This window comes from Prionailurus viverrinus, chromosome B4 (genome assembly GCF_022837055.1).
Source record: "Prionailurus viverrinus isolate Anna chromosome B4, UM_Priviv_1.0, whole genome shotgun sequence".
In the NCBI taxonomy this organism is placed as follows: Eukaryota; Metazoa; Chordata; class Mammalia; order Carnivora; family Felidae; genus Prionailurus; species Prionailurus viverrinus.
This window is the reverse complement of record NC_062567.1, coordinates 14996113-15022130: the sequence shown is the minus strand read 5'-3', so window position 1 is coordinate 15022130 and position 26018 is coordinate 14996113. Positions and strand designations below refer to the sequence as shown.

The 26018-nt window shown below is 36.0% G+C and overlaps 1 protein-coding gene across 1 annotated transcript in view; it reads right to left on the bottom strand.

Annotated features, from left to right (window-relative positions):
- Positions 1 to 26018, bottom strand: part of MALRD1 (MAM and LDL receptor class A domain containing 1) — a 779242-nt gene that overhangs the window by 406714 nt on the left and 346510 nt on the right. The window contains exons 25-26 of the mRNA XM_047865740.1: positions 14176 to 14423; positions 10293 to 10584 (exon numbers count right to left, since the gene is read on the bottom strand). Of these exons, the coding sequence (XP_047721696.1) occupies positions 10293 to 10584; positions 14176 to 14423 (540 nt within the window). The remainder of the gene's footprint in view (positions 1 to 10292; positions 10585 to 14175; positions 14424 to 26018) is intronic.

Here is a 26018-nt window from a genome sequence, read left to right as displayed (position 1 = left end):
ATATTGTTACAATGTCCATATCATCCAAAGCAATCTACAGATTCAATGCAATCCTTATCAAAATACCAATAGCATTTTTTACAGAACTAGAAAAAATAATGCTAAAATTTATATAGAGGGGTACCTCGGTGGCTCAGTCAGTTGAGTGTCTGACTTGGGCTCAGATCATGATCTCACAGTTTGTGAGTTCAAGCCCCGCATCGGGCTCTGTGCTGACAGTTTAGAGCCTGGAGTCTGCTAAGGATTCTGTGTCTCCTTCTCTCTCTTTCCCTTCCCCCACGCATGTTCCATCTCTCTCTGTCTCAAAAACTAAATAAATACTTAAAATTTTTTTAATTTATATGGAGCCACAAAAGACCCCAAACAGCTAAAGCAATCTTGGTAGGGGGGGAAAGAACAAAAATGAAGGTGTCACAGTCCCAGATTTCAAGAAATACTACAAAGTTATATTATCAAAACATTAAAGAATTGACACAAAAGAGACCCAAAGATCAATGTAACATAAGAGAGAGCCCAGAAATAAAGCCACATATATATGGTACATTAATCTATGACAAAGGAGGCAGGAATACAGAATGGGGGGAAAACAGTCTCTTCAATAAATGATGTTGGAAAACTGGACAGTTACAAGCAAAAGATTGAAACTGGCTCTCCTTCTTATACCATACACAAAAACAAACACAAAACAGGTTAAAGACCTAAATGTATGACCTGAAACCATCAAACTCACAAAAGAAAACGTAGGCAGTAATCTCTTGGACAACAGCCTTAGCAACATCGTTATAGTTGTTTCCTTTGGAAAGGTAAACAAAGGAAAAAAAAAACTATTGGAACTACACCAAAATAAAAAGCTTTTGCACAGCAAATGATACCATCAACAAACAAAAAAGCAACTTATGGAATATTAGAAAATATTTGCAAACTTTATATCCAATATGGATTAATAGCCAAAATATATAAAGAACTTATACAATTCAATAGCCAAAAAAATATGATTTAAAAAAGGGCAGAGAACTGGGGCACCTGGGTAGCTCAGTTGGTTGAGTGTCTGACTTCCGCTCAGGTCATGATCTTGCAACTAGTGAATTCGAGCCCCAATCGGGCTCTGGGCTGACAGCTTGGAGCCTGGAACCTGCTTCGGATTCTGTGTCTCCCTCTCTCTCTGCCCCTAACCCACTCGCATTCTGTCTCTGTCTCTCAAAAATAAGTAAACATTAAAGAAAAATTTTTTTAAAAAGGGCAGAGAACCTGAATAGGGATTTTTTCCAAAGACATACAGATGGCCAAGAGACTCATGAAAAGATATTTAACAGCATTATTCATCAAGAAAGTGCAAATCAAAACCAAAATGAGATATCACCTCACACCAGTCAGAAGGGATAGTGTCAAAAAGACAAGGAATAACAAGTGTTGGCAAGAATGTGGGGAAAAAGTGAACCCTCATGCATTGTTGGTGGTAATGTAAACTGGAGCAGCCACTATGGAAAACACTGTGGAAGTCCATCAAAGGAGTAAAAACAGAAATAGCATATGATCCAGAAATACCACTACTGTGTATTTACCCAAAGAAAACAAAAGCACTAATTTGGAAGGATATATGCACACTTATGTTTATTGCAGCATTATTTACAAAAGCCAAGATATGGAACAACTCAAGTGCCCATCAATAGATGAATGGATAAAGAAGATGTGAGATACAAATATACATGAGTGCACAGACACACACACACACACACACACACACACACACACACAAATGGAATATTACTTAGTCATAAAAAAGAATGAAATTTTGTCATTTGCAACCACATGGATGGACCCAAGGATGTTATGTTATGTGAAATAAGTCAGAGAGAGAAAGACAAATACCAAATTATTTCACTTATATGTGGAATTTAAAAAACAAAACAAATGAACAAACAAAAACAAACACACTTAAATACAGAGAACTGGATGTTGCCAGAGGTGAGTGGCATGATGGGCAAGATAGCCACAGAGAATGAAGAGGTGCAAACTTCCACTTATAAAATAAATAAGGAGGTCAAAAGTACAGGACAGGAAATATTGTCAATAATATTGTAATAACACTGTAGGGCAGAGTGACTACATTTAGTCGTCATCACTGAGTAATGCACAGAATTGTTGAATCACTATGTTGTACACTTGCAACTGATATGACAGCGTATGTCAACAAAAAAAAATGAGATTATTGCTTTGGCATTTAAAAAATATTTAAAATGTATAGAAACTTCAAAACATTACTGAGAAAAATTAAAAATCACCTAAATAAATGTACTTACCCTTGCCATATACAAGGTTAATGTTATAAAACATTAATTGCTTGTCCGTACACCAATGGAAAACTAAAAATGAAATTTCAAAAAGATACCACTTACAAAAACATTAGTGTCATCAGCATAAAAATATTAAATGCCTTTACCATGAAACCATAATATACTATTAACTCTTTCAATCCATGGTAATAACAAGTTTTTCCATTTATTACAACAGAGAAATGCTATGTGTCTAACTAAATATTGAGAGTTTTATTACTATAAGAAACAGAAAAAAATGTCTATTTCAGAATAATAGCAGACTAGCACACCTCCAATCTTGGGTGATTCAATAAAAAAAGAACACCTTATTTTCACAGCAGCACTTACTTTAAATAGTTAATTTGTGTAAAAATATAGTGTAATAAACCTTTATGAAAGAATAAATTTTCAATAAAAAATTCATTGGTTATCTCAGGGCACCTGGGTAGCTCAGTCAGTTGTGTCCAACTTCAGCTTAGGTCATGATCTCACAGTTCGTGGGTGTGAGTCCTGCGTCAGGCTCTGTGCTGACAGCTCAGAGTCTGGAGCCTGCTTTGGATTCTGGGTCTGCCTGTCTCTGCAACTCCACCCGGTCATGCTCTGTGTCTCTCTCTCTCTCTCTCAAACATAAATAAACATTTAAAAAAATTAAATATTCATTGGTTGCCCTAACAACTAAAGAAAATGTGTTCTTTTTATTTTTTAAATATTTATTTATTTTAAGAGAGAATGTGCATTTACATGCATGTGAACAGGGGAGGGGCAGAGAGAGAAGGAGAGAGAATCCCAAGTAGGCTCTGTACCCAACACAAAGCCTGAAGCAGGGCTCACTCTCATGACCTTGAGATCATGCTCTGAGCTGAAATTAAGAGTTGGATGCTTAACTGAGCCAGCCAACTACCCCTAAAGAGAAAATTTAAATTAATACAATGCCAATATTAGCAAACATGTAATATTATTTGCAATATATAACATTACTAATTTCTACTAACACATTCTATAATTTTGTAAGAAGTATTGATTTCATGAATTGAAAACTGATACATGGGATAAGTAATATGGAAGAAGCTGATGAATAAATATTTATAAACCTGCTTACTATGTTATGATATATCCCAAACTGATTTCAAGTATTCTAAACATATTGGCTAGCATTTCCAGAGAGGTTCTTTACACAAGTTGTATTGAATTTTATACAATATCTGCTGTATAACCTGTGAGGTTGGAAGAAGGAACATTTATAAAATAGAGTCTATCGCCAGCAGTAGAGAAATGTGGGACATGAGAAAGTGGAAGGCCACGCAGACACCTAGCTGCCATAATGAGAAAAGTTTTGTTTTTCCTGGAATATAGAAAAAAGAAGGGTTCCAGAAAAATTAATTGTATTAAAGAAGAAAGGGGAGGCGATGGAGTTAGTTACACTATTAGTTGTTACATCCAGGAAGACAGATATTTTTTTCAAAAGACCTACATGGCACAAAATAAAGCAGAACTTTTAAACTTGAAAAGTCCCAGTCCATCCCTGACTGCTCAAATTTGAACTCACAAGTCCAAGCGCGGGCTAACTGTATCCATCACTGTGTCCCACTGGAAACAAGCTAAGCATAGCCCCTTGATGCACACTGTTAGTAATATGTTCCTACAATGCAGATAATGGGTTTTAAAATGCTATATCCATAGCCAATTCTCCATTATTCAAAGGGGAAAATGATAATGCAATACACATAAACCCATCCATCTACAACTAAGTTATAAAAATGCAAATGAAACACAGTGAAACACCAATGAAGGTATTGTATTTATTACTGTGTTTTGAGAGCCATAAATTCATTTGAGCCAGCAATGTCTATCAGTTTGATTAGCTGGTCTTCTGAGCCTTCATTTTTGTCCTTCTGAGACTAACATTACATGTTATATGAACAAACTTAGAAGTGAATCAATCAAGTGATCGATCAATCAATCAATCAATCAATAAGAAATTCTAAGAGTTCTCTGTTTTATGTATTTAAATTTTTCGGTCTACCTCTTCAAAGCCAGCTCTCCTTAGTCAAACTGTTGTATTTTAATTTCTCTTCTCTTCTATCATAATCTCTTTCACTTGCTTTGTTTTCCTCTCCACAAATTTCTTCAATACTTTCTCAATTTCCAGGGGCATTCATTGTCCAAATTGGACAAAGCATGACTACATGTGAAAGTCACTGAAAAAACATAGTCACGACAAACATACAATGAGCTAATAGCTTGCGGTGCATTTGCTGCTGTGATAGCCTTCTCTTAACCATAAAAATGTCCAAAATGAATATCTTCTGTATTGCTACTGCATGAAATTTTGAAAACATCTTTGTCTACCAATTGTATTTGGAATGGAACTTGAGACTCTTCCTGTACAATATATTACTTAAAGAGTATTCTAATGAGTTTGGGGTGATATAAATATATTTTCCAGTGTAAATATTAGTGCCCCTCCTAACAGCAAAAACTGAGAAAGAAGGGATACAAATCTGAGTATTAAAAAATCAGTTTTTTAATTGAGGTGTTCTAATGTAACATTCACTTTGAAAAGTATTCTGGAGAGTATGCCTGTATATTTCAAAAAGAACTTCTCTCCTCTTCCCTATCTCCACATCATACCCAACCAAGTCATTCACTTCTGTGATTCTCATTAATATTTCTTTCCTCTCCATTGCTTACTATGAATAATAAAGTTAAGTCAGAAAACTCAGCAATTAGATATTTGGGGCTTTTGTGAGAGCAATTTCCTTGAAGGAAATGAGAAGGGAAGAGGAGGTATGAACCCTTGTTTTGAGCAAAAAGTAGAACATGATGGAGAGAAAATAGCAAGTAGGCAATATGCTCTCAATAAATTTCAATGTATACAGAGTTAAATTTCATAGTCTCTCTAGCAGGGAAGAGGATTAACAGAAAAAAAAAGAAATAATATTTGCTGAACACCAACTATTTACCAAGTATTGTTTAAAATGCATTATATAATTATCTTAACTATTTTTCAAATCACTCATAAGTAGATTCCAATAGTCCCATTTTTAAATTTTTTTAAACATTTATTTTTGAGAGACAGAGTGAGACAGCTCATGAGTGGGGTAGGAGCAGAGAGAGGGGGTTACGCAGAATCCAAGGCAGGCTCCAGGCTCTGAGCTGTCAGCACAGAGCCCGATGCGGGGCTCGAACCCACAGACCACGAGATCATGACCTGAGGCGAAGCTGGCTGCCCAACTGACTGAGTGACCCAGGTGCCCCAGTCCCATTTTTAGACAAGAAAGGTAAGAATTAGAGAGGTTAAGTAGATCAGGTGAAATCATACATGTAAGTTGGCCTTGCAAAGATCCAAGTTTATGTCGTTAAACCTCAGGCACACACACTTTGCTCTAAGTATTGTGTACAGGGTTCACTAAATTAGAGCCAAGCACCATCAGTCGGATTTTCCTAACTCAAGACTCTGCCTGAGCTGCTGTGCCGGCATTCTCATCAGTAGGTAGCAGCCCTTTAAACTACTGCCAAATATTTCAGGGAAATGAGTGACCTCAAAGAGGAGCTAATCCATTTAGTCCTCATTGCCTTACATACATTTTTTAAAGCAAAAGTTGATTAGCATGTGATATCCCAAAATATAGTTGTTGTATAACTCATATTTGGAAATAACTGTGGGGATTTAAAACATACATGCACATGCATGCGCGCGCGCGCACACACACACACACACACACACACACACACACACACACACCTGGTCTCTGCCTTCATTATGCTTGGAATTTTAGTCAATATCTGCCAATATAGAGAATATGACATTGGCTACATTTGCATGTGGACATTTAGAAGAGGAATCTTGGTTGCCTTTTTCTTACTAAAATTCATTAAATAATTATTTTTATCCATCATTAAGCAATTAACAAAACTGCCATCATAATAAGCTCTTAAATATAACTTCTAAAGACTTAATAATAATTTAATATGACTTTTGCTAATGAAGCCCTGGGTCTTACTTGACTAGTTAGAATCACTGATAGCAGATTCAGTTCAATTATGTCTTCCTAAATATTTATGTTTGCCTCCTCTTGTCTTCCCTATTTTAAGCTATCCTTGATGGAGTTGTTAGCCCACACACATGAATACAGATGAAAAGGAGGTGAACAAGAGCCATCTCCAAAAGTCTAATGGATGTAGCCACTGTATGTGGGACATAATGCCATTTACCCTTCTATCTGTGTAAGTTCCAAGTGTTTTTGCAGTAAAGAGTAATTAACAACCCTTAAGTATTTCAAAGATACACACATACACATACACATGACACATTGAAAATACCTAATTAGAGAGGTTGTCAATAAATGATAAGATTGAATGATAACAATGCAATAAAAAAATTAGATGCTTTTGCTCTATTCAAGAAAAACAATTTTGTCAAAACCAATGGTAGAAACATGTTCTTAATAAAGTGCAAATAATGGAGACTTACTCTCAAATATTTATACCACCTAAGGAATACTGACAAAGATACCCAAAATAAAGAATCATATAAAATTAGTTGACTTTATTGAATAAACATCCACCCTGTATCAGACATGAGACTAGGCAAATTACCATAGGCAGTGACCTCTTTATTCTCAAGGGCCTAAGTTGTAAGTAATATTCTCTCTGCTTTATGGATGAGGAGACTCAGTCTCAGAAAAGTTGTACAATACACAGCTAGTAAGAAGGGAGTCGGAGATTAGTATCTAGTGCATTTGAACATGGCACCCGTGGTCTTGAGGTACCTATTTGTGCTTCTATTTAAATAATAACACAACTGGGGGCGCCTGGGTGGCGCAGTCGGTTAAGCGTCCGACTTCAGCCAGGTCACGATCTCGCGGTCCGTGAGTTCGAGCCCCGCGTCGGGCTCTGGGCTGACGGCTCAGAGCCTGGAGCCTGTTTCCGATTCTGTGTCTCCCCCTCTCTCTGCCCCTCCCCCGTTCATGCTCTGTCTCTCTCTGTCCCAAAAATAAATAAACGTTGAAAAAAAAATTTAAAAAAAGTAAATAATAACACAACTGCAATTCTTGGGAATTTACAAATGGTAACCTAACTAATGGAACCCCATTGTCAGGAACAGACCCGAAAGTGCCCTAGGATATTCACTTCACCTCCTGTACTGTCCACTAGGGTGGCCATTACCCTAAGTGGCTATTGAGCAACTGAAATGTAACTAATCCCAAATGAGGTGTGCTGTGAGTGTAAAACGTACATGGGAGTTAAAGACTTAATATGAAAACAAGAATGCAAAATATCTCATTAATATATTTGTCTTGTTTTATATTAAAATGATATTTTTGACATACTGAAGTAATGAAAATATATTAAAATTATTTTCACTTTTAAAAATATAACTTCCAGAAAATGCAAACTTACATATGTGGCTTACATTTGTGACCCTTTTTATACTTCCATTAGATATTCATGATATCAGTGATGTGTTCAGGATATCACCCTCCTCCACCCCCCAAAACCTATACAAAGAGAGAGACAAAAACTGTATAACTATTTGCTAAATAAATGAAAATTTAAAAATACATAAATAAATAAATAAATAAATAAATAAATAAATAAAAATAAAATCATCAGTGACTCCAATACAGTCCTCTAAATTCATGATGAAGTCATAGTTTGTCAGAATCACTACACAGTTCAAGTCTAAGCAAACTTTTGCTTTTTATTTTTACCAAGAGAAAGCATATACTTGAGCGCTCATAATAGTATAAAGACCTCTGGGTTTTGTTTTTTTGTTTTTGTTTTTGTTTTTTTCCTCTTGGGGTCTTTCTACTGCAGCCATTTCTACCAATGATCATACTTTGTATAAATGAATACTGTGCCTCCTTTTTACCTTGTACTGTTTTCTTTGCTCTCTCTCCCTTTCTTTTCTTCCTTCCTTCCTTCTTTCTTTTTTATTTGTTTCCCAAGCAGTCAATACATTTTCAGTGTATGATCATTTGGGGAAGAAACTAAAACAAACTAATATTCAACGCGGTCCCAGTTTAGCTCCCTGCTTCCTTTGTAGTATTATCTCAGATAATCAGCGCTACTAGGTTCCTGCTTCAACCAAATCACCCACTCACAGGCCACCTTGGCAGCCTGTGTGTCACCATCTCTGATCTGTCTCATGCCCTTATTCCTCCCCACATTGGTTATTTGTTCCACTGTGCTCACACTTGGCGCCCCTATCCCGCAAACTGAAGGAGTCTTTCCTTCAAATAAGCCCCAGGTATGGTTCCAAACTCCTGCATGTCCTATAAATAAATCTCACATCCGATGTCCTCAGCTGGGTGTTTTCTTCATTTGCTTTGCACCCTCGTAAAGTTTTACGTATTTCTCCTGGCATTTAATCATATCATACCACATATTAGAGTTATTTGAGGTGTTACTCGTATTCTCCCTCACCATAATACTGAGTTGGTCTTAAAAGCAGACATTCTTTTTATTTTCCATTCTTCAAAAAAATTTAATACAGTACCTTAAATATTGTAAGGATATAAAAAGAACTCTACCTTTATTAATATGTGCCCTTCATTTGATAATCAATATCTATTTTATACCAGTTTATAGATATTTTAAAATTTTTCCTTTGGAAATTTTTTAAAATAAACTTTATTGGAGATTTCACAAATTTAAGAATCTGATATTCCCAACAAGATTGATTTGTTCCTCATGCATTCCATTTTGTTTGTTCATTAAAGTTGGAAGCAATTCAATGTAAAACTTGCTCCCTCACAACTCAGAGCCTGTATGATAGGTTTTTTGTTTGTTTGTTTTTTTGGATCTATACCCAAGCTGATACAGCTGCCATCCAAAGAGTCAACAGAGAATGGAAAGTAAAGCTTTTCTCAAGGAAGTAGATTAAGTCTGAGGTATCTGAAATGCTCCTGCATTACATTTACATAAGGATACTAATCCCTAAACAGCCTTGAAATATGTTTGTTTTTCTCTATAGTATTCCACATATTGCTAGAAACAGGTCAGGCGAAAACTGTTCAACTAGTTGTCTACTGGGGAATGCTCTCTTAACCAAATTAAAATACTCCCTTTGGCATGAATGGAGAAGTCAAGGAAGAAACACAATGTTCCTTATTTTATCTGCCATGCTAAAAGCCAGAACAAACATTCATTCTTTTTAAAGCACTATTGTCTTTTTACCAATTATAAGAGATAAAATTTATATACCAAAGGAATGGCACTTTTGGTATCTACACGAAACTAATGGTTTAAATATTAATATGTCATATCAATTGACAAAATTTGCTGTCTTGTCATTTTAATATATATACCATATTTGTTTTCATTCCATCCCTCTAATATATCATATGGATTAATGGTGCTTGTTATTTCCACTGCTTACAATGCTGTCACTATATGTGTATATTGTGTATATGTGTATATTGAACATCTACCAACTCAACATTTTAATATAATTCTTTAAGCAAATTACCACAAGATATTTTAGTTTAAAAGACTTTAGGAGCATATTCAATCCCCTAACTATTTAAATATGTAAACTCAACCATTCAAATCGCAATGTCCACTGGTCTAAAAAGGATCAAGTAAAAGGTCCATCCATAGTAATGCCCAATTAAAATCAAATAACTCTGTTCTTGATGTTCTTATATTTTGAGTAAATTGATATTTGTTAAGGAATGAATTCTGAATCATACAACAAACAAAGGAGATTTCTCTTATTTCACGGATCTAAGACGCAGCTGACTCAACAGAGAACTCAGACACTGGTCAACACACTGAGGCTTGGAGAAAGCCTGGAAGACAGTGTGATGAGTCTGAGCTTGAAAGATTTTTTTTTTGTTAGATTCAGAAAGATTTTGTTCTTTATGAAAGCAACGAATCACTAGGTGTTTATATCATTTCTTTTCCATTTCTTTCCTTCCTTCCCACCTTCTATTCTGTGAAAATACCAAACAGTCACAACTTAAAATGTACCTGTTGGGAGAGGTGCTGCTGGTTCTTCTTTCATGGACCAATGGGATGGCAGACAACTCTTTGTAAGCACAATGTCATCCAGGGCAATATCACCATGGTGTCCTTCCCCAACTCTACCTTCAAATTTGAGTTGGAAGTCCTCATCGCCAGACAGTGATATTTCTTTCCGCTGCCAGAAATTGCCCTGTTCTACAGTGAGGTTAAGTAGGACCTTCGTTTGGTTTGAGATGGACACCTGGCTCAAGGTGAGTGCCCCAATGCCATTTCCATACATGTGATAATGAAAAATTATCTGTAACCAAAAACAGGAATATTATATATAAATAGTACAATTGATTCCGTTTTACTTTCAAGTATATCATATTGTTCTCTCCGTCATTAACAGAGTCAAAGGAACATGAGATCTGCATATCCTAATGTTCTGTGAGTACTCTAATGCTGAGTGAGGTTAGGCCCACCTTAAATCCTAAGCTATAATACATGGGAGACAGTGTAGTCAGAATCAAATAGAAATTTAGGTGAGAAAAAAATGAGCAGATTTTATTTTCTTTCTCTGACTTCTAAATGCATAATTCCTCAATAAACTCTTAAACTCCACTGTCAAAGGAATAAAATATCATTAAAAATTGATCCATCATTTAAAGACTTTTCATGATTAAGCAATAGCAGGAACTAAAGAAGAACATTTCCAGTCTCATAAATCTTAAATCATTTTCTTTGAAAGAGTAGAGTATTCTGTTGCTTATTCTAATACATTCTTGTACTTGGAACACATTTTTTAGTTCCACAAGATCTTTAGGGCTCCACCATATACCACAAAACCACCAAACAGCAGCTATCCAAATTTAGTTGAAATGCTAGGAACATGATCTAGGATAGCAACCTTGGGCACTTCCCCCCAAGAAAAATTAACAGAAATATTTCCAAGGATTAACATTTCAGTGTTTCAAAGGTGGAGTTCACCAGATTTTTACTAACAGTTACACTGAAGGGAAAATTCAGGGAGAAATTCTAGGAGAAAAACACAGTGCCAGTTAGAAACAATAAGAACTCAGAGCATTTTCAAGCTTTTGTCTTGTCATTTGTATGAATGAAGGAACACAGCAAAGGTGAGTGATCTCCACACAGGAAAAAGACATTTCTGAACACTAGCAGTCAGCGATGTTATTCTCTAGAGAAAGAAAAAAAATGAATGTGCTTAAAGGGTAAAGTATATGATTAAATAATATATGCAATGCATACTTCAAAAAGCATCAATTTAACATAGGCAAGCCATGTGCAAGTGACTCTACTCAGATCTCCTAGTTGATGGTGTTCTTCTAGGATCCAAAATTGTTTCTTCTGTTGATAGACCTTTCCAACACGAGACGAGCTCTGTGACCATTATGACATGCTCTGGGAGAGGACCCATGAAATCTGGGTTCTGTGACTCGACTGGGTAAGAAACATAAGGGGCCCAAGGACAACCTCTTGACCAGCAACAACCAGCCCCAGAAGAAATGGTATGATGGGCATCACACACGGCTATGTGGAGCCCCTGCTGCCACAGAGATGGTCTTTCTAGTGCTCTGCCTTGTTCTGTCTGATTTGAACAACAAATCTAAGGTCTATGTTTCATGTCACAGTAAACACTTCCCTACCTTTTTGAGGACATTTGTTGAATGATCCCATCTGGTTAACATGCAAACAAGCATAAAAACACCTCCATTTCTATAGAAAACGTTTGACAACAACATAGTCTAGTTTCAGGGCACCGTGAGGGAATAAAAGTCTTCTAAGCACCAAATTCTTCTGACGAGGCTCTTTCACTAGAAATTTCAGAGTTACTCAAAGGTCCGCATCTCTTTCCTCCTCAATCTGTCTCATCCCTCCCACTACCTATCCCTCAAAAGGAAGAAAAATCTTCAATTTGACTTTTTTTCTGCTTGAAGGTATTCCACAAGGTCAAGCGACAGAAAGGATTTTCATGAAAATCCAGGAGGTCACTCTGCTTACCCGATGTACATATTTTTTATATGAGAGACACAATCATTCCCAGCATGACCTTTCCTCACTTCTTTGTATTCAATCTATATCATAAATATTCATAAAATGAACCATTCATCATTAATTTTTTGACATTTCTTCTAGGCATATTTCATTATTCTCACACAGATGTTTAAAACAGTGGGGACTACAGTTCCAGGACCAGGGAAAGAGAGAGATGGATGAAATCCTTATTTGCTACAGTATGAAAAACAAATCTTTTTCAGCATTTTCAGACAAAGTCTAAACAGAAAAGTTGAGAAGTTAAGCTAAATTCTATATGGTTTATGCTTAATTTTTAATTAGCTGTCTAAGACTAAAACACATTTGCAAATTTCAGAGTATCTACGGGTATAGAAAGAGAGATTTATAGATAAAGACTAGGCATATAAAATCTGGTGTGTTTGGGTTTGATTTTTGAGAAAATACCAAGTAATTTGGAAAACAACAAAAACAAACAAGAAATGTATTTGATTAAAACTCATTTTCTTTGGCCAAACTAATTACATAAAGTTTAATGTTATTCTGTATGATTTGTTACATCTGCTCGAGACTGCTGAGTTATCTCTCTAAAACTCTGATCTGATCATGTCACTCTCTTGCAGAAAATTCTATCAAATGCGCCTGTAGAGATAAGAGAAATGAGGTTTACCCCCCGAGAGTTAAACTATAAAATCAACTTAAGATGAGACAGAAAAACTTCCGATACAAGCTAAAGACTTAACTTCTATTAAGACCATGACAATGGTAGGAAGAGAAGGCTGATCAGCACAAAACAGAGGAGCAAGCATCTGTAATGGGTGCAGGCAATGTGGGGAGCCTTTGAGCAAAGGCTAAAACCAACTCCTTCCAAGGGGTAGGGCTCTCACTATTGTGGAGTCAGGTACACAAGAATATTATAATTTGAAGACAACAAAGACTAAATCACATTATTGTCTCCCAGCCTGATTCTTTGATCAACTTTCTAGACGTAATCTGCTTTCCTTTCAGTGTTCAGACACTGGAGAACACACCAGTCAGAATACATGTGTCCAGATCTTATGGAGATCACATTTCTCATTGTAAATATAAATAAATAGCACATTTATTCATGTACCATTCTCTTGTAAGCAAGATTCTTGAGAAGTCACCTCTGAAGGTTTCATTTACATTGTATGTAAAACTAAGTTTAGTTCCTAACTCAGCTGGCTCAAATCCTTCATGAAATTAAAAACAACCAATCAATAAAGAAAAAGTAGAGGACCTGAAAATACACACTCATCATAGGAGGCTGCTTGTCCTGAAGAACCATACAATCCTATTTATAATTTTAATAGTACAAATGATTTCCTTAAGTTTCCATAGGATAGTGGCCAAACCATCTTTTCTTCTTGCCTACAGAAATTCTCCCTTTTTAAGGGATAATTTTAGCCTTTCCTTTCCATAAAGACTCTTCAACCATTTTATAGTAGCTCCAACTATTTCTGATACTCATTCTTGGAAATATGTAACTATCTACTACTTGTTGTTGAATTTTCCGATGACAGAATTCTCATATTCCCAATAAGTACTAAATTCCTTGAGTGGAAGCAACTTGATTTTACTTTTCTACTATCCATAGTGATGGATAATAACCATGAAGTTTCCCAGTGGTTTCCAAAATTAGAATATCTATGGAATTGATTGATATGATAAATTCTTCCCACAGTTCTAACCATCCTTCCCTTTTCTCCTTACTTCACTTTCTCCTTCCCATACATATCCCAGGTTGAGTAAATTTAAAGTCGGCTTTTGTCTGGTCCTGGCCATTCCATTTTTCTGTATTAGCTCTATCAGCAGTCGCTTACAGTATTTGTTTTGCTTCATTTTTTTCCCATACCTTGCAGTTTTTGCTTCTTCTACTTATGACTGGGCTTGAGATTCTGGCTGCTCTCATGGGCTGCTGAGGGAACAAGCTCTTTATAAAGATGTAATGACCGGAGGAGTTCCAGAAGGTGTGATCAGCAGCTGGTTCCGTGCCTGCAGCAGGGATGCTGCTAGCTTTCAGATTCCAGTCAAAGTCATCATCCTGTTCCTGCTCCCAGGAACAAAGGTCAAATTCAAAATCACAGTGCCCACTGGAGGTACCTGGAAAACATTTCCCAATTTATGGTAGAGAGAAAAAGGAAATTAGCTGACTTTAGGATATACAATGCAAATTATAGTGATCTTGACACATCATGTAATATTCAATACCTAAGAATATTATCCTGACACTAGCATTAAAAGAGACTATTTTAAACCCATGTTTAGTAATTGATGTTTCAGCATTTTATCTTATTTGGAAAAGACTTACATATCCAATGAATTCAACCCAATTTATCATTTAACTCAGCAAAACTTAAAAGTTTTAGGTTACCAAAGATTTTGAAAGCTATTTAACAGTCTATAAACCTTTTTTTATCTTTCAGCCCACTTGTTCTTTTTTTAAATTTTTTTTAATGTCTACCTATTTTTGAGAGAGACAGAGTGCAAGCAGGGGGAGAGCAGAGAGAGAGAGAGGGAGACACAGAATCTGAAGCAGGTTCTAGGCTATCAGCACAAACCCCAATGCAGGGCTCAAACTGACAAACCTTGAGATCATCATGACCTGAGCAGAAGTCAGACGCTTAACCGATCCATCCGGGTGCCCATCCACCCTCAAGTTCTTAACAATTACCCATGAAAATGTCCTGAGACAAAATAAACCATTGTCTTAAGTTATTTTTGCTGGCAATTTGCACCAGGTACAACATGAGTTCAACTAATAAATTCAGATAGAATAAAAGCTGATTATCCAGAAAGGTTTGGGGAGACACAGGAGTAGGGCAGCTCACAATTGGTTACTACTTAGTTTTTATTGGGAACTAAGGTTTCTAAGAGTTAAAATTCTGGTAAGTGTAATTAAAATTCTAGAATGGATAAGGGAAGCACTATGTATTTTGGAAAGTAAGATGCATAAGAAAGGCATAAGCAATGAAATATATTTTTGTTAAGGGGAAAGTAATTTTGTCTTAAAATGAGACTAGTTATTTAAATAGAGAAGGCTTACAATAAAATCTGTATTGAAACTTGTGAAACGTTTGTGAAGGGGAATCTTTGGAAAAAAATGTATCCAAGGTTAGAATGGACAATAATTGGAATAAATGAACTTTATTTTTTTTTTTATTTTAGAGAGAGAGAGAAGGGAAGAGGATTAGAATGAAAGAGAGAGAGAGAGACTCCACACTCAGTGCGGAGCCCAACGCAGGGCCCAATGTGGACTCAACAAAGGACTTAACCCCATGCCGTTGATATCATGAACTGAGATGAAATCAAGATTGGGATGCTCAACCAGCTGAGCCACTCAGGCACCCCAGAATAAATGAATTTTTAAAGTACACTGCTATAAATTTGAAATCTGGCTTTCTCTCTGCTAAATAAGTTTCTTGGATTACTTCTCTGTTCTTAATAAGAAACTGTAAGTAAAGTTTCTGTTTTGTCTTTATCAGTTCTTTAATTACATGAAACAGTTAAAACTTAGCAAAATAAAGGGAGCAAAGTTTTGCTAACAGCGAGACAAGCCAATGCTTTTGCGTTTGGAATCCCTTGTTGCCAGCTTGGTTAAATAAATAATGAAACAAGTTTTACAGTGATCTTTGATCCTATTTAGGCATGTGCTTTAGACCCTTCTGATATTTTATAACAAACTTCCCAAAAATTCAAAATTCTCAGTAAAGTCTTTTTGACTACAAAAAAAAAATGTATGTGCACACACACACACACGTATGCACAAACACACATGTGCATGCACACACACACACACACACACAATTTTAGTTTCCTACAGAAAGCTATTTCCATGGCTTGTACAAGTCTATTTCTCTACAAATCTGGTTCCCAGTCTCAAAATCAATAAGAAGATACTTTAGCATTACACACACATTTCTTCCCCCAAACACCTATTTGATCAATGTAATTTATTTCTTCTCTCTTCTCATCTTTGCTCCTCGGGCCCTGGTAGAGAATTTAGGAAGTTTCTTGTTCTACTCAATACAGCTTGGCTTGGAAACTGCTGCCTAAAGCAAAAGTTATTAATCATTGCAATAGTTTTTAAAACATAATCCTTAGAGATGAGAAAATTGTGCAACAGAAAGGTAAAGAGTGTATTAATTGGAATTTATGATAATAAGCTGCAGAAATTAAAAATGTTAATTTGCACAAAATAGCAACTATCTCCCAGGTTCTTAAAATTATCTCATTACTAACATTGCTTAAGTCTTTTCTTCCACTTCCAGGATAGCAAGAATTATTGAGTTCGACTATGACCTTATGGATTTTCTGCCTGCTGGATCTATCCATTTCTGATACATGAGGGTGGAAACCTCCAACTACAATAGTGAGCCCATCGATTCTCCTTGCAATTCCGTTACGTTTTTGTCTCATGTTGTTTGACATTCTATTGTCAGGTTCATACACATTAGGGATTGTCATGCCTCCTTGGGGAACGACTCCTTTACTATTATGTAATACCTTTATTTACCCTTGGTTACTCTTAAAAGCTTTTATTTTACCTTCATTCTCCAAAGCTTTCTTTCCCTTATGCAAATCTGAGTTTCTAATCTATACCGTTTTTCAATCCTCTGAAAACAAAGAAGGTTTTCTGGCAAAAAAAAAAAAAAAATTCCCTCAGTCTGTGTTTGTCTGAGAAAATTTTTGTTGACGCTTCACTTTCAAAGGAAAATTTCAGAATACGAAATCTAGGTTGGTAATTTGTTGTTATTGTTGTCCGCCCCCCCCCCCCACACACACAACATCTTAAATATTTCGCTTTCTTTTTACTTGCATAATTTCTGAGACATCAAGTGTAATCCTTACCTTTGTTCCTCTATAGTTAAAGTGTCTTATCCTTCGGACTTCTCTCAGGTTTTTACTTTGATTTTCTGTGGCTTGAAAATGATATACCTAGGTGTAGTTGTGTTTTATTGGGGGGGGGGTGTTGTGGGGTTTTTTTGGTATTTATCCTGCTTCATGGTTTCTGCGCATCTGGATCTGTGGTTTTGCACCCAACATTAATTTGGGGAAATTCTCAGTCATTATTCTTTCAAATATTTCTTCTGTTCCTTTCTCTCTTTCTTCTCCATGTGATACTCCCACTAAGCACATTACACCTTTTGTTGTAAAGTCCTTGGATATTCTGTTGTGTGTTCTCAGTCTTTGTTCTCTCCACTTTTCAGTTTTTGAGGTTTCTATTGTGATGGCCTCTAGCTCAGGTATTCCTCCACTGTGTCCGGGCTAATAAGCCCACCAAAGCCATCCTTCACTTTTGTCACAGTGGGGTTTTCTTTCCCGTTTATTTTATTTTATTTCTTTATTTTTGTTACTGGATCAGATGATTTTTTTTTTATTCTCAAGTTAGTTAACATAGAGTTAACTTGGCTTCTGGAGTAGGGCCCGGTGATTCATTACTTACATATAACACCAAATGCTCATCCCAACAAGTGCCCTCCTTAATGCCCATCACCCAGTGCCTCCCCCGCCCCAGCAGCCCTCAGTTTGTTCTCTAGATTTAAATGTCTCTTGCAGTTTGCCTCCCTCTCTGTTTTTATCTTGTTTTTCCTTCCCTCCCCCTATGACCTCCTGTTTCTTAAATTACACATCTGAGTAAAATCATATATTTATCTTCCTCTGACTTATTTCGCTTAGCGTAATACACTCTAGTTCCATCCATGTTGTTGCAAATGGAAAGATTTCATTCTTTTTCGTTGCCAAGTAGTATTCCATTGTGTATTTTGACCACATCTTAATCCATTCATCATCAGTTAATGGACATGTGGGCTCTTTCCATAATTTGGCTATTGTTGATAGTACTGCTATAAACATTGGGGTGCATGTGCCCTTTGAAAACAGCATTTCTGTATCCTTTGGATAAATTCCTAGCAGTATAATTGCTGGGTCGTAGGGTTAGTTCTATTTTTAATTTTATGAGGAACTTCCATATTGTTTTTCCAGAGTGGCTGCACCAGTTGGCATTCCCACCAACAGTGCAATAGGGTTTCCCCTTCTCCAAATCCTCTCCAACTTCTGTTGTTTCCTGAGCTGATAATTTTAGCCATTCTGACAGGTGTGAGGTGGTATCTCATCATGGCTTTGATTTGTATTTCCCTGATAATGAGTGACATTGAGCATCTTTTCATGTGTCTGTTAGCCATCTGGATGTCTTCTTCGGAAAAGTGTCTACTCATGTCTTCTGCCCATTTCTTCACTGGATTATTTGTTTTTCAGGTGTTGAGTTTGGTAAGTTCTTTATAGATTTTGGATACTAATCCTTTATCTGATATGTCATTTGCAAATACCTTCTCCCATTCAGTCGGTTGCCTTTTAGTTTTGATGATTGTTTCCTTTGCTGTACAGAAGCTTTTTATCTTGATGAGGTCCCAACAGTTCATTTTTGCTTTTTTTCCCTTGCCTTCAGAGACATGTCAAGTAAGAAGTTGCTGTGGCCGAGGTCAAAGAGGTCTTCTCCTGTAGGATTTTGATGGTTTCCTGTCTCACATTTAGGTCTTTCATCCATTTTGAGTTCATTTTCATGTATGGTGTCACAGTGTTTTTGATTGCTAGGATTTCTTTCCGATTCTTTCTTAAGATCTCCACCTCTCTGTTTACATTGCCCACCTTTTATTGCATGTTCTTTTATCCACTAGAGGACTTAGCATATAGTTTTAAATTCCTGGTCTGATAATTCCAACACCCCTGCCATGTCTCTTTCTGATGCTTCTTCTGTCTCTTCAAATTATAGTTTTTTCTGTTTTGTCTGTTTTTTGCCTTTCAGTATATGCCTTGAGATATTTTCTTAATAGCTGGACATGATATATTGGGTAAAAGAAACTGCTTTAAATAGCCCTTTAATGTGGGGAAAAGGGATATTCTATGATTCTGTTATTAGTTCTCAGTCTTTCAATGAACCTATACCTCTGGACTATGAAATTCACAAGTGTTTCTCAGATTTTTTTTCTCCCCCTTACATGGAACAGTATAACTAGAAAGGTGTAGCACTGGAGATTTCCCTTCCACAAAGTAAGTTAGGCTCTGAAAATACCCTGGCAGTTTAGAATTTCATTATCTGAGGGAAGACCTCAGATATTTCATTATCTGAGGGAAGACCTTGTTAGGAACAACAGAGTTGTGTCATATATATATATATATATATATATATATATATATATATATACACATACACACACACACACACACATATACACATATATATATACACACATACATTTGTATATATATGTATATGTATGTATATACGTATGTATATATATGTAGATGTATGTATATATATTTGAGAGAGAGAGTGAAAGACTGTGCATGAGCAGGGGAGAGGAGCAGAGGGAGAGAGAATATTCAGCATGCTCCAAGCTCAGTACAGAGCCTGACATGGGCCTCAATCCTACAAACCATGAGATCATGACCTGAACTGGTATCAAGAGTCGGACGCTCAACCAACTGAGCCACACCTTATAAGGTATCCCTAGAAGGGGGTTTCCTGAAGGTTTTCGCTCAGGCTTGTCCACACGGCAACGCCAGAACTTCATCAGCATCATTTCACCTTTTCCTACCCAGGTGCGGGTTCCTTTAGTGGATTCTTCTCCTGAGTGCCAGGTCTGATAATAGGTGACTCCCTGTGTTCACTTGCCTCTCTCCGATCTTGGGACAGCAATTTGCTCTGTGTCCTCCCCTCTTTTATGGATTGAATAAGAGTTGTTGATCTTTCAGTCTGTTCAGGCTTTGCCTTGTGAGAAGAGAGCTGTGAGTTGCAAGCTCATCATACACCAAGCTGGACAATAGGAATTACACAAACATCTTCCTATAATTTTGCTGGTAAATTATAAAGCTAATAATGTAAGTGAAGATGTTGTAAAACTGAGCATTCTGCTACTAAGAGTTTGTATCTTATAAAATTCTGCTACTAAGAGTTTGTATCTTATAAAATTATATTCAGGATACTTTTCATGTTCTTTATTTTTAAATATATATGCATGATGCAGCATACAGCCCATGAGTGATTCATTTGATCATACGTAATAAAACGAACTATTTAGAATTCTTTGATAATAGTAATTCTTTATTAAGTTCTCCCTGAATATTAAACTGAAAATGAAAATCTTGAAAACCATAATTATAGGTGAGATGGTACCCAAAAACTAAAAATACTTAAGAAGAACCTAATTTGTAACACGTCAATAAGTATTTATATAAAGATTTATCTCTTTTAAAAAAAGCTTATTTGGGGCGCCTGATGGCTCAGCCCGTTAAGCATCCAATTTCAGCTCAGGTCATGATCTCAGGGTTCGCAGGTTCGAGCCTGGTGTTGGGCTCTGTGCTGACAACTCAGAGCCTGGAGCCTGCTTCAGATTCTGTGTCTTCCTCTCTCTGTCTGCCCCTCCCCTGTTCGTGCTCTGTCTCTCAGAAATAAATAAACATTAAAAAATAAAATTTTTTGAAAAAGCTTATTTGAACAAGTACCCAAAAAATCTCTGGAAATTTAACGTAAATGAGAGTAGGAATGATTCTGGCAACAAAGCTCTCAGGGACCTGCGCTCTTAAGTGCACATGCCAAAGGAAAGCAGGTGCACACCCCAGCTGAAGCCACAGCCATTCTGGGACAAAGATTCTACACTATTCTTTTTCTTCTCTTTTTTTAATGTTTATTTATTTAGAGAGTGCATGCACACAAGCGGGAGAGGGACAGAGAGAGAAGGAGACAGAAAGTCCCAAGCAGCTTCCACACTGCCAGCACAGAGCCAGACCCTGGGCTTGATCTCACAGGCCCTGAGATCATAACGTGAGCCAAAATCAAGAGTCAGTCACTTAGCTGACTGAGCCACCCAGGCACCCCCTACACTATTCTATAACAAAAAACTCTTTAAGAATTTCCAATTATGCTAGGCATCAAAATTATGTCTTTATGGACTTATTCTTACAATTAGCATAGGTCAGAATAAATGAAATACACAAAATACCTTCTATGTTATTTGTACCTAATAAGGTGGAAAATTTTAAAACACATGGGCTTTATCATTATTTCAATACCATTTTGGAGTGTAAATATCACTAAGATGAAACTTAACTTGGGGTACCTGGGTGGTTCAGTCACCTAAGCATCTGACTTCAACTCAGGTCATGATCTCACGCTTCATGAGTTCAAGTCCCACATTGGGCTCTGTGCTGACAGCTCAGAGCCTGGAACCTGCTTTGGATTCTGTGTCTTTCTCTTTGCCCCTCCCCAGCTCACACTCTGTCTCTCTCTCTCTCTCTCTCTCTCTCAAAAATAAACATTAAAAAAAATTTTTTTAAGCTAACTTTATCACAACTTCCAGGAAAAAGAAAAAAAAAACACTTGCCAAACAATTAAAATATCGTTTTCAGTTTTTGAGATAATTAAAAATTAATAAAGTTAAAAGGCATCAAGACTAATGTGCTTTTAAAAATGGTTTAACAGCCAGGCTAACACTGATTTCTAATATTTTCAAGGATACAGAATTTTCTGCCATAATTCTGTCACCAAGTGAACAAGATGGCATTTACAATCCAATTGCTGATTCAACTTTAAAATTATATTTGAGGGGCACCTGGGTGGCTCAGTTGGTTGAGCAACTCATGTCATGATCTCAGTTTCGTGGATTCAAGCCCCCATGTCGGGCTCTGTGCTGGTATGGTATGGAATGCGCTTGGGATTCTCTGTCTCTTCTCATCCTCTGCCCCTCCCCCACTTGTGCTGTCTCTGTCCCTCTCAAAATAAATAAATTTTAAAAAAATAAATAAAATAAAGTTACATTTGAAACTTATTTCGGTAATTTACTCTTTCTGAGAATAGACTGTATACAGTCTGTTAGCTCAGAATACTAAAGTTCTCCTATGTATCTTTTCAGAGATCTGGGAGGTAAAAATATTCAGCATCATGTTTAGAATCTGAATAGTTATCTTAAGCATTATAAAATGAAGTGAATAATTCAGTTGACCTTGTATTGGAAAATTTAGCAGCCCATGAAGACTAGATTGCCATACAGACCAGCATCTAGAAAGGCCACTTGTATAAAAAATAATGCGTGCTGTTGAAAAACAGATCTGTGCTGTTTTTAAAATCATACAAATGCTGCTACATGAATCTCTATCATTTAAATTCTGTATTTCTTTTGAAATTTACTATAGTTTTGAGGCTGTGTTTCCTTGGAAAGTTTAATTGTAACCTATCAGTGGGGAAAATACAATAAGCAAGCCTAAGTAGTTTGGATTTCACATCACTGTGGTGAGAGGGAATAACTTATAATTTCATATTCCACAATTTCCCATGGATGCCAAGTGAGGAAAGCAGCAAATAGTCTTCCGTGAAGATGCCAATTCCTGTCATTTCATGGAGCAATTAATGCCAGTGCCAGGCAGGTGTGCCATCAAGAAGAAAATGACCACCTTTGTCTACAGCTGTATCATCAATCAAACCAGTTTCTACCTTTCTAAATGCTATCATTCTTCCATCTATCACTATCTTCAGAGCATGAAATATCGGTTTCATTTAAAAAAATTCTTAATTTTGGAAGACCATAACCTAATTCTTTTTAAGACCCAACTAGCGAATTCCTAAAATTAAGTTCTCACCATTCTATTCAATTATTCATTTAATATAAATTTATTGAGCATATGCTATAAGTAAAGCACATTTAGGAAGATAAAAACACTGACTGGAAGGGGGGCTACCGTGCATTGACCATGTGTGTCGGGTGCTAAGCATTCTCCTTATTTATGTTATTTTATTTAAGTCCCACAAAATCTGAATATAATAGTCGTTATTCTTCTTTTGCTTGATGAGAAAGCTGAAGTTCAGAGTATGATCCTAGGCAAAGTATCACACTGTAAGCAGCAGGGCTATGAGTTGAATAATGACATGATGGAACCCTGTACTACTACTCCCCTTTATACTGTGGTATGCAGCACTCCAGGGTGAAGGCTTCACCAAAAAAAAAAAATGACAACTACTACAGGATAAGAAAATGTGTCTATGAGGAAATTCTTGAAGAGATCTCTTTGTCTACAGGTAGGCAGCCATGAAAATATGGCGGTTATCCACTTTGGCTTGATTTTTCTTGAGATAGCATGGCATAGTTTATCAATTCTTTGTTCATCTAAATATGAATGTCCTCGGGCACCTGGGTGGCTCAGTCAGTTAAACATCTGGCTTTGGCTCAGGTCATAATCTCATGATTCGGTTTGTGAGTTTGAGCCCCACAGAGTTTGTGAGTTTGTGGGTTTGACAGCACAGAGCCTGCTTTGGGTTCTCTGTCTCGCTCTTTCTCTGCCCCTCCCCTTCTCTCTCTCCATCTCTCTCTCTCTCTCAAAATAAATAAATAAACATTTAAATATGAATGTCCTGCGGATGCCAATTTGCCATCCAAAGGAAGAAGTTTCTGCAGTCAAATGAGTATGATGAATCCTATAAATTATATCCCTCTTTGGGAGATTTAAAAACACACTAGTATATTATTAACACACTAACTCTAAGAATTCCCACAGTATGGAAATTATTTCTTTATATAAAAAAATATTTTTAACTTATTTAAGGAGGCTATGTACTTTTTTTTTTCTTTTTTTTTTACTTATTTGTTTAATAGAACCAAGAATATCATGTCGATTGCTACCGTGGTGATGCACAGGACAAGTTTTACAAATACTATTATTAAAAGAAAAAAGAAAAAAAAGCATAATTTGAGAAATTAGTTTCCAGTTCTAAATGGGGTAACTTCTTGGCCGTGTGACCTTAGGGAATGCATTAGTTTCTTAGCACTCGCATAATAAAGTACAACAAAAAGGGCAGCTTTAAACAACCAAGATTTATTCCCTCAAAGTTGCTAAGGTTAGAAGTCTGATATCAATGTGTCTACAGTACCATGATCTCCCTGATGGCCCTTCCTTGTCTCTTTGCATTTCTTGCTTACCAGCAATCTTAGTATCCCTTGGCTTGGTTTGTACATACATCCCTCCAATCACATGGCATTCTTCCCTGTGTGTTCCCACACCATCTTCCCCCATCTTCCCTCTGGGTGCCTATGTCCAAATTTGCTTCCTCTTAAAAGAATACCAGTCACTGGGTCAGGGCTTATTTTAATCTAGCATGAACTCATTTTAACTCAGTACATCTGCAAAGACCCTGCTTCCAACTAAGGTCACGTTCACAGATCTTTGGTGGACATGAGTTTGGGGGAGCCACTATACAGGGCTGGAATGTTTACATTGTTTTATGTTATTCTCTTGGGCTTTTGAGATACATAATCATATCTTTAGAAAATTATTACGATTTAGTGTTACTATATTTTATTTTATGCCTTACATACTGACTAGAACCAGAACAAGAATATTAAATAATAACATCAATAGTAAGTACTCTTGATATAACCTTGATTTGAATGAAAATACTTCCATGATTCCTTCACATTCATATCAGTTATGATATTTTCAGTACTTCCTTTACATAGGGTAAGACCCTCACCTCAAAGAGTATGATATAATGATTCTGTTGCTGAATTTGGTTTGCTAGCATTTTAAGTTCTTCTACATTTATATTCACAGGCAGTTTGAACTATAGTTTTCTTACTTTTCTAATTTTTGGAGGCTTCATTATCAGTGATATATTAGCTTCATAAAATAAATTTAGTCATTTTATATGGTTAGAATAGCTTCTTTGGCCATTATCAGGTCATTAAAATGTGATAGAACTCAGTAGTATCTATCTCGAGAGACAAAATTGAAGGACGTTTGTTGATAACTTTATTTGATAGTTAATAGTCTGTTGAGGTTTTCTGCTTCATTAGTTAATTTTGGTCATTTTTCTCATAGAAAATTAACTATTTCATTGACATTTTCAAACTTTCACAGAGTTATTGGTCTCTATATGGTTATTAATTCCCCTTTAACAAGACTACATTATTTAAATGTTTTCTTCCTTTTTAAAACTAAACTTTGGTGTTTTATCATTTGTCTACTTTAAAAAATAACATATGTTTCTATTTATGATTTGAATTTTTTGTCTTCCAAACTAGTACTTCTTTCTCCTGAGTTTCTTTTTTTCTTTTTCTCAGTTTCTTAATATTATTTCATTTCTTATAAATTTTTATTTTTAAATAAACTCATATTTAAAGAAACATTTTAAGGGTAGCACAGTACCAGAAACCCTATTGATATTTAAATAATAGAAAGGAAAAACCATTATGAATAATAAATTTATTCTAAAAAATCAACAACTTGGAAGAAATGAGAAAAATACCTGTAAAAACACCTTAAAATTAAAACAAATCTAAATGACACTCTATTAACAAAATTAAACTCAAAATAAAACTTTTTCCACAAACCCAACTTTCATTTCAAATGGTTTGATGGGTAAAATCTACCAAACATTTAACGATGAAATGGTACCAACTGACACAAACTCTCAAGACATAAGGAAAAGAGAACTCTTCTCAACTCTCTTTATGAAGCCAGTATAATACCAATACCAAAGCCAGACAATCAACTACTAGAACAGAAATTTAGAGACCAATATCGCCCACAAACATAGGTGCAAAATCTTTAACAATACATTTTATCCAGAAATGTGTTTGACTTACTGCTCAAAAATCAAATAATGTAATTCATCACTTTAACACAAAAGGAAAAAAATATCATATGATG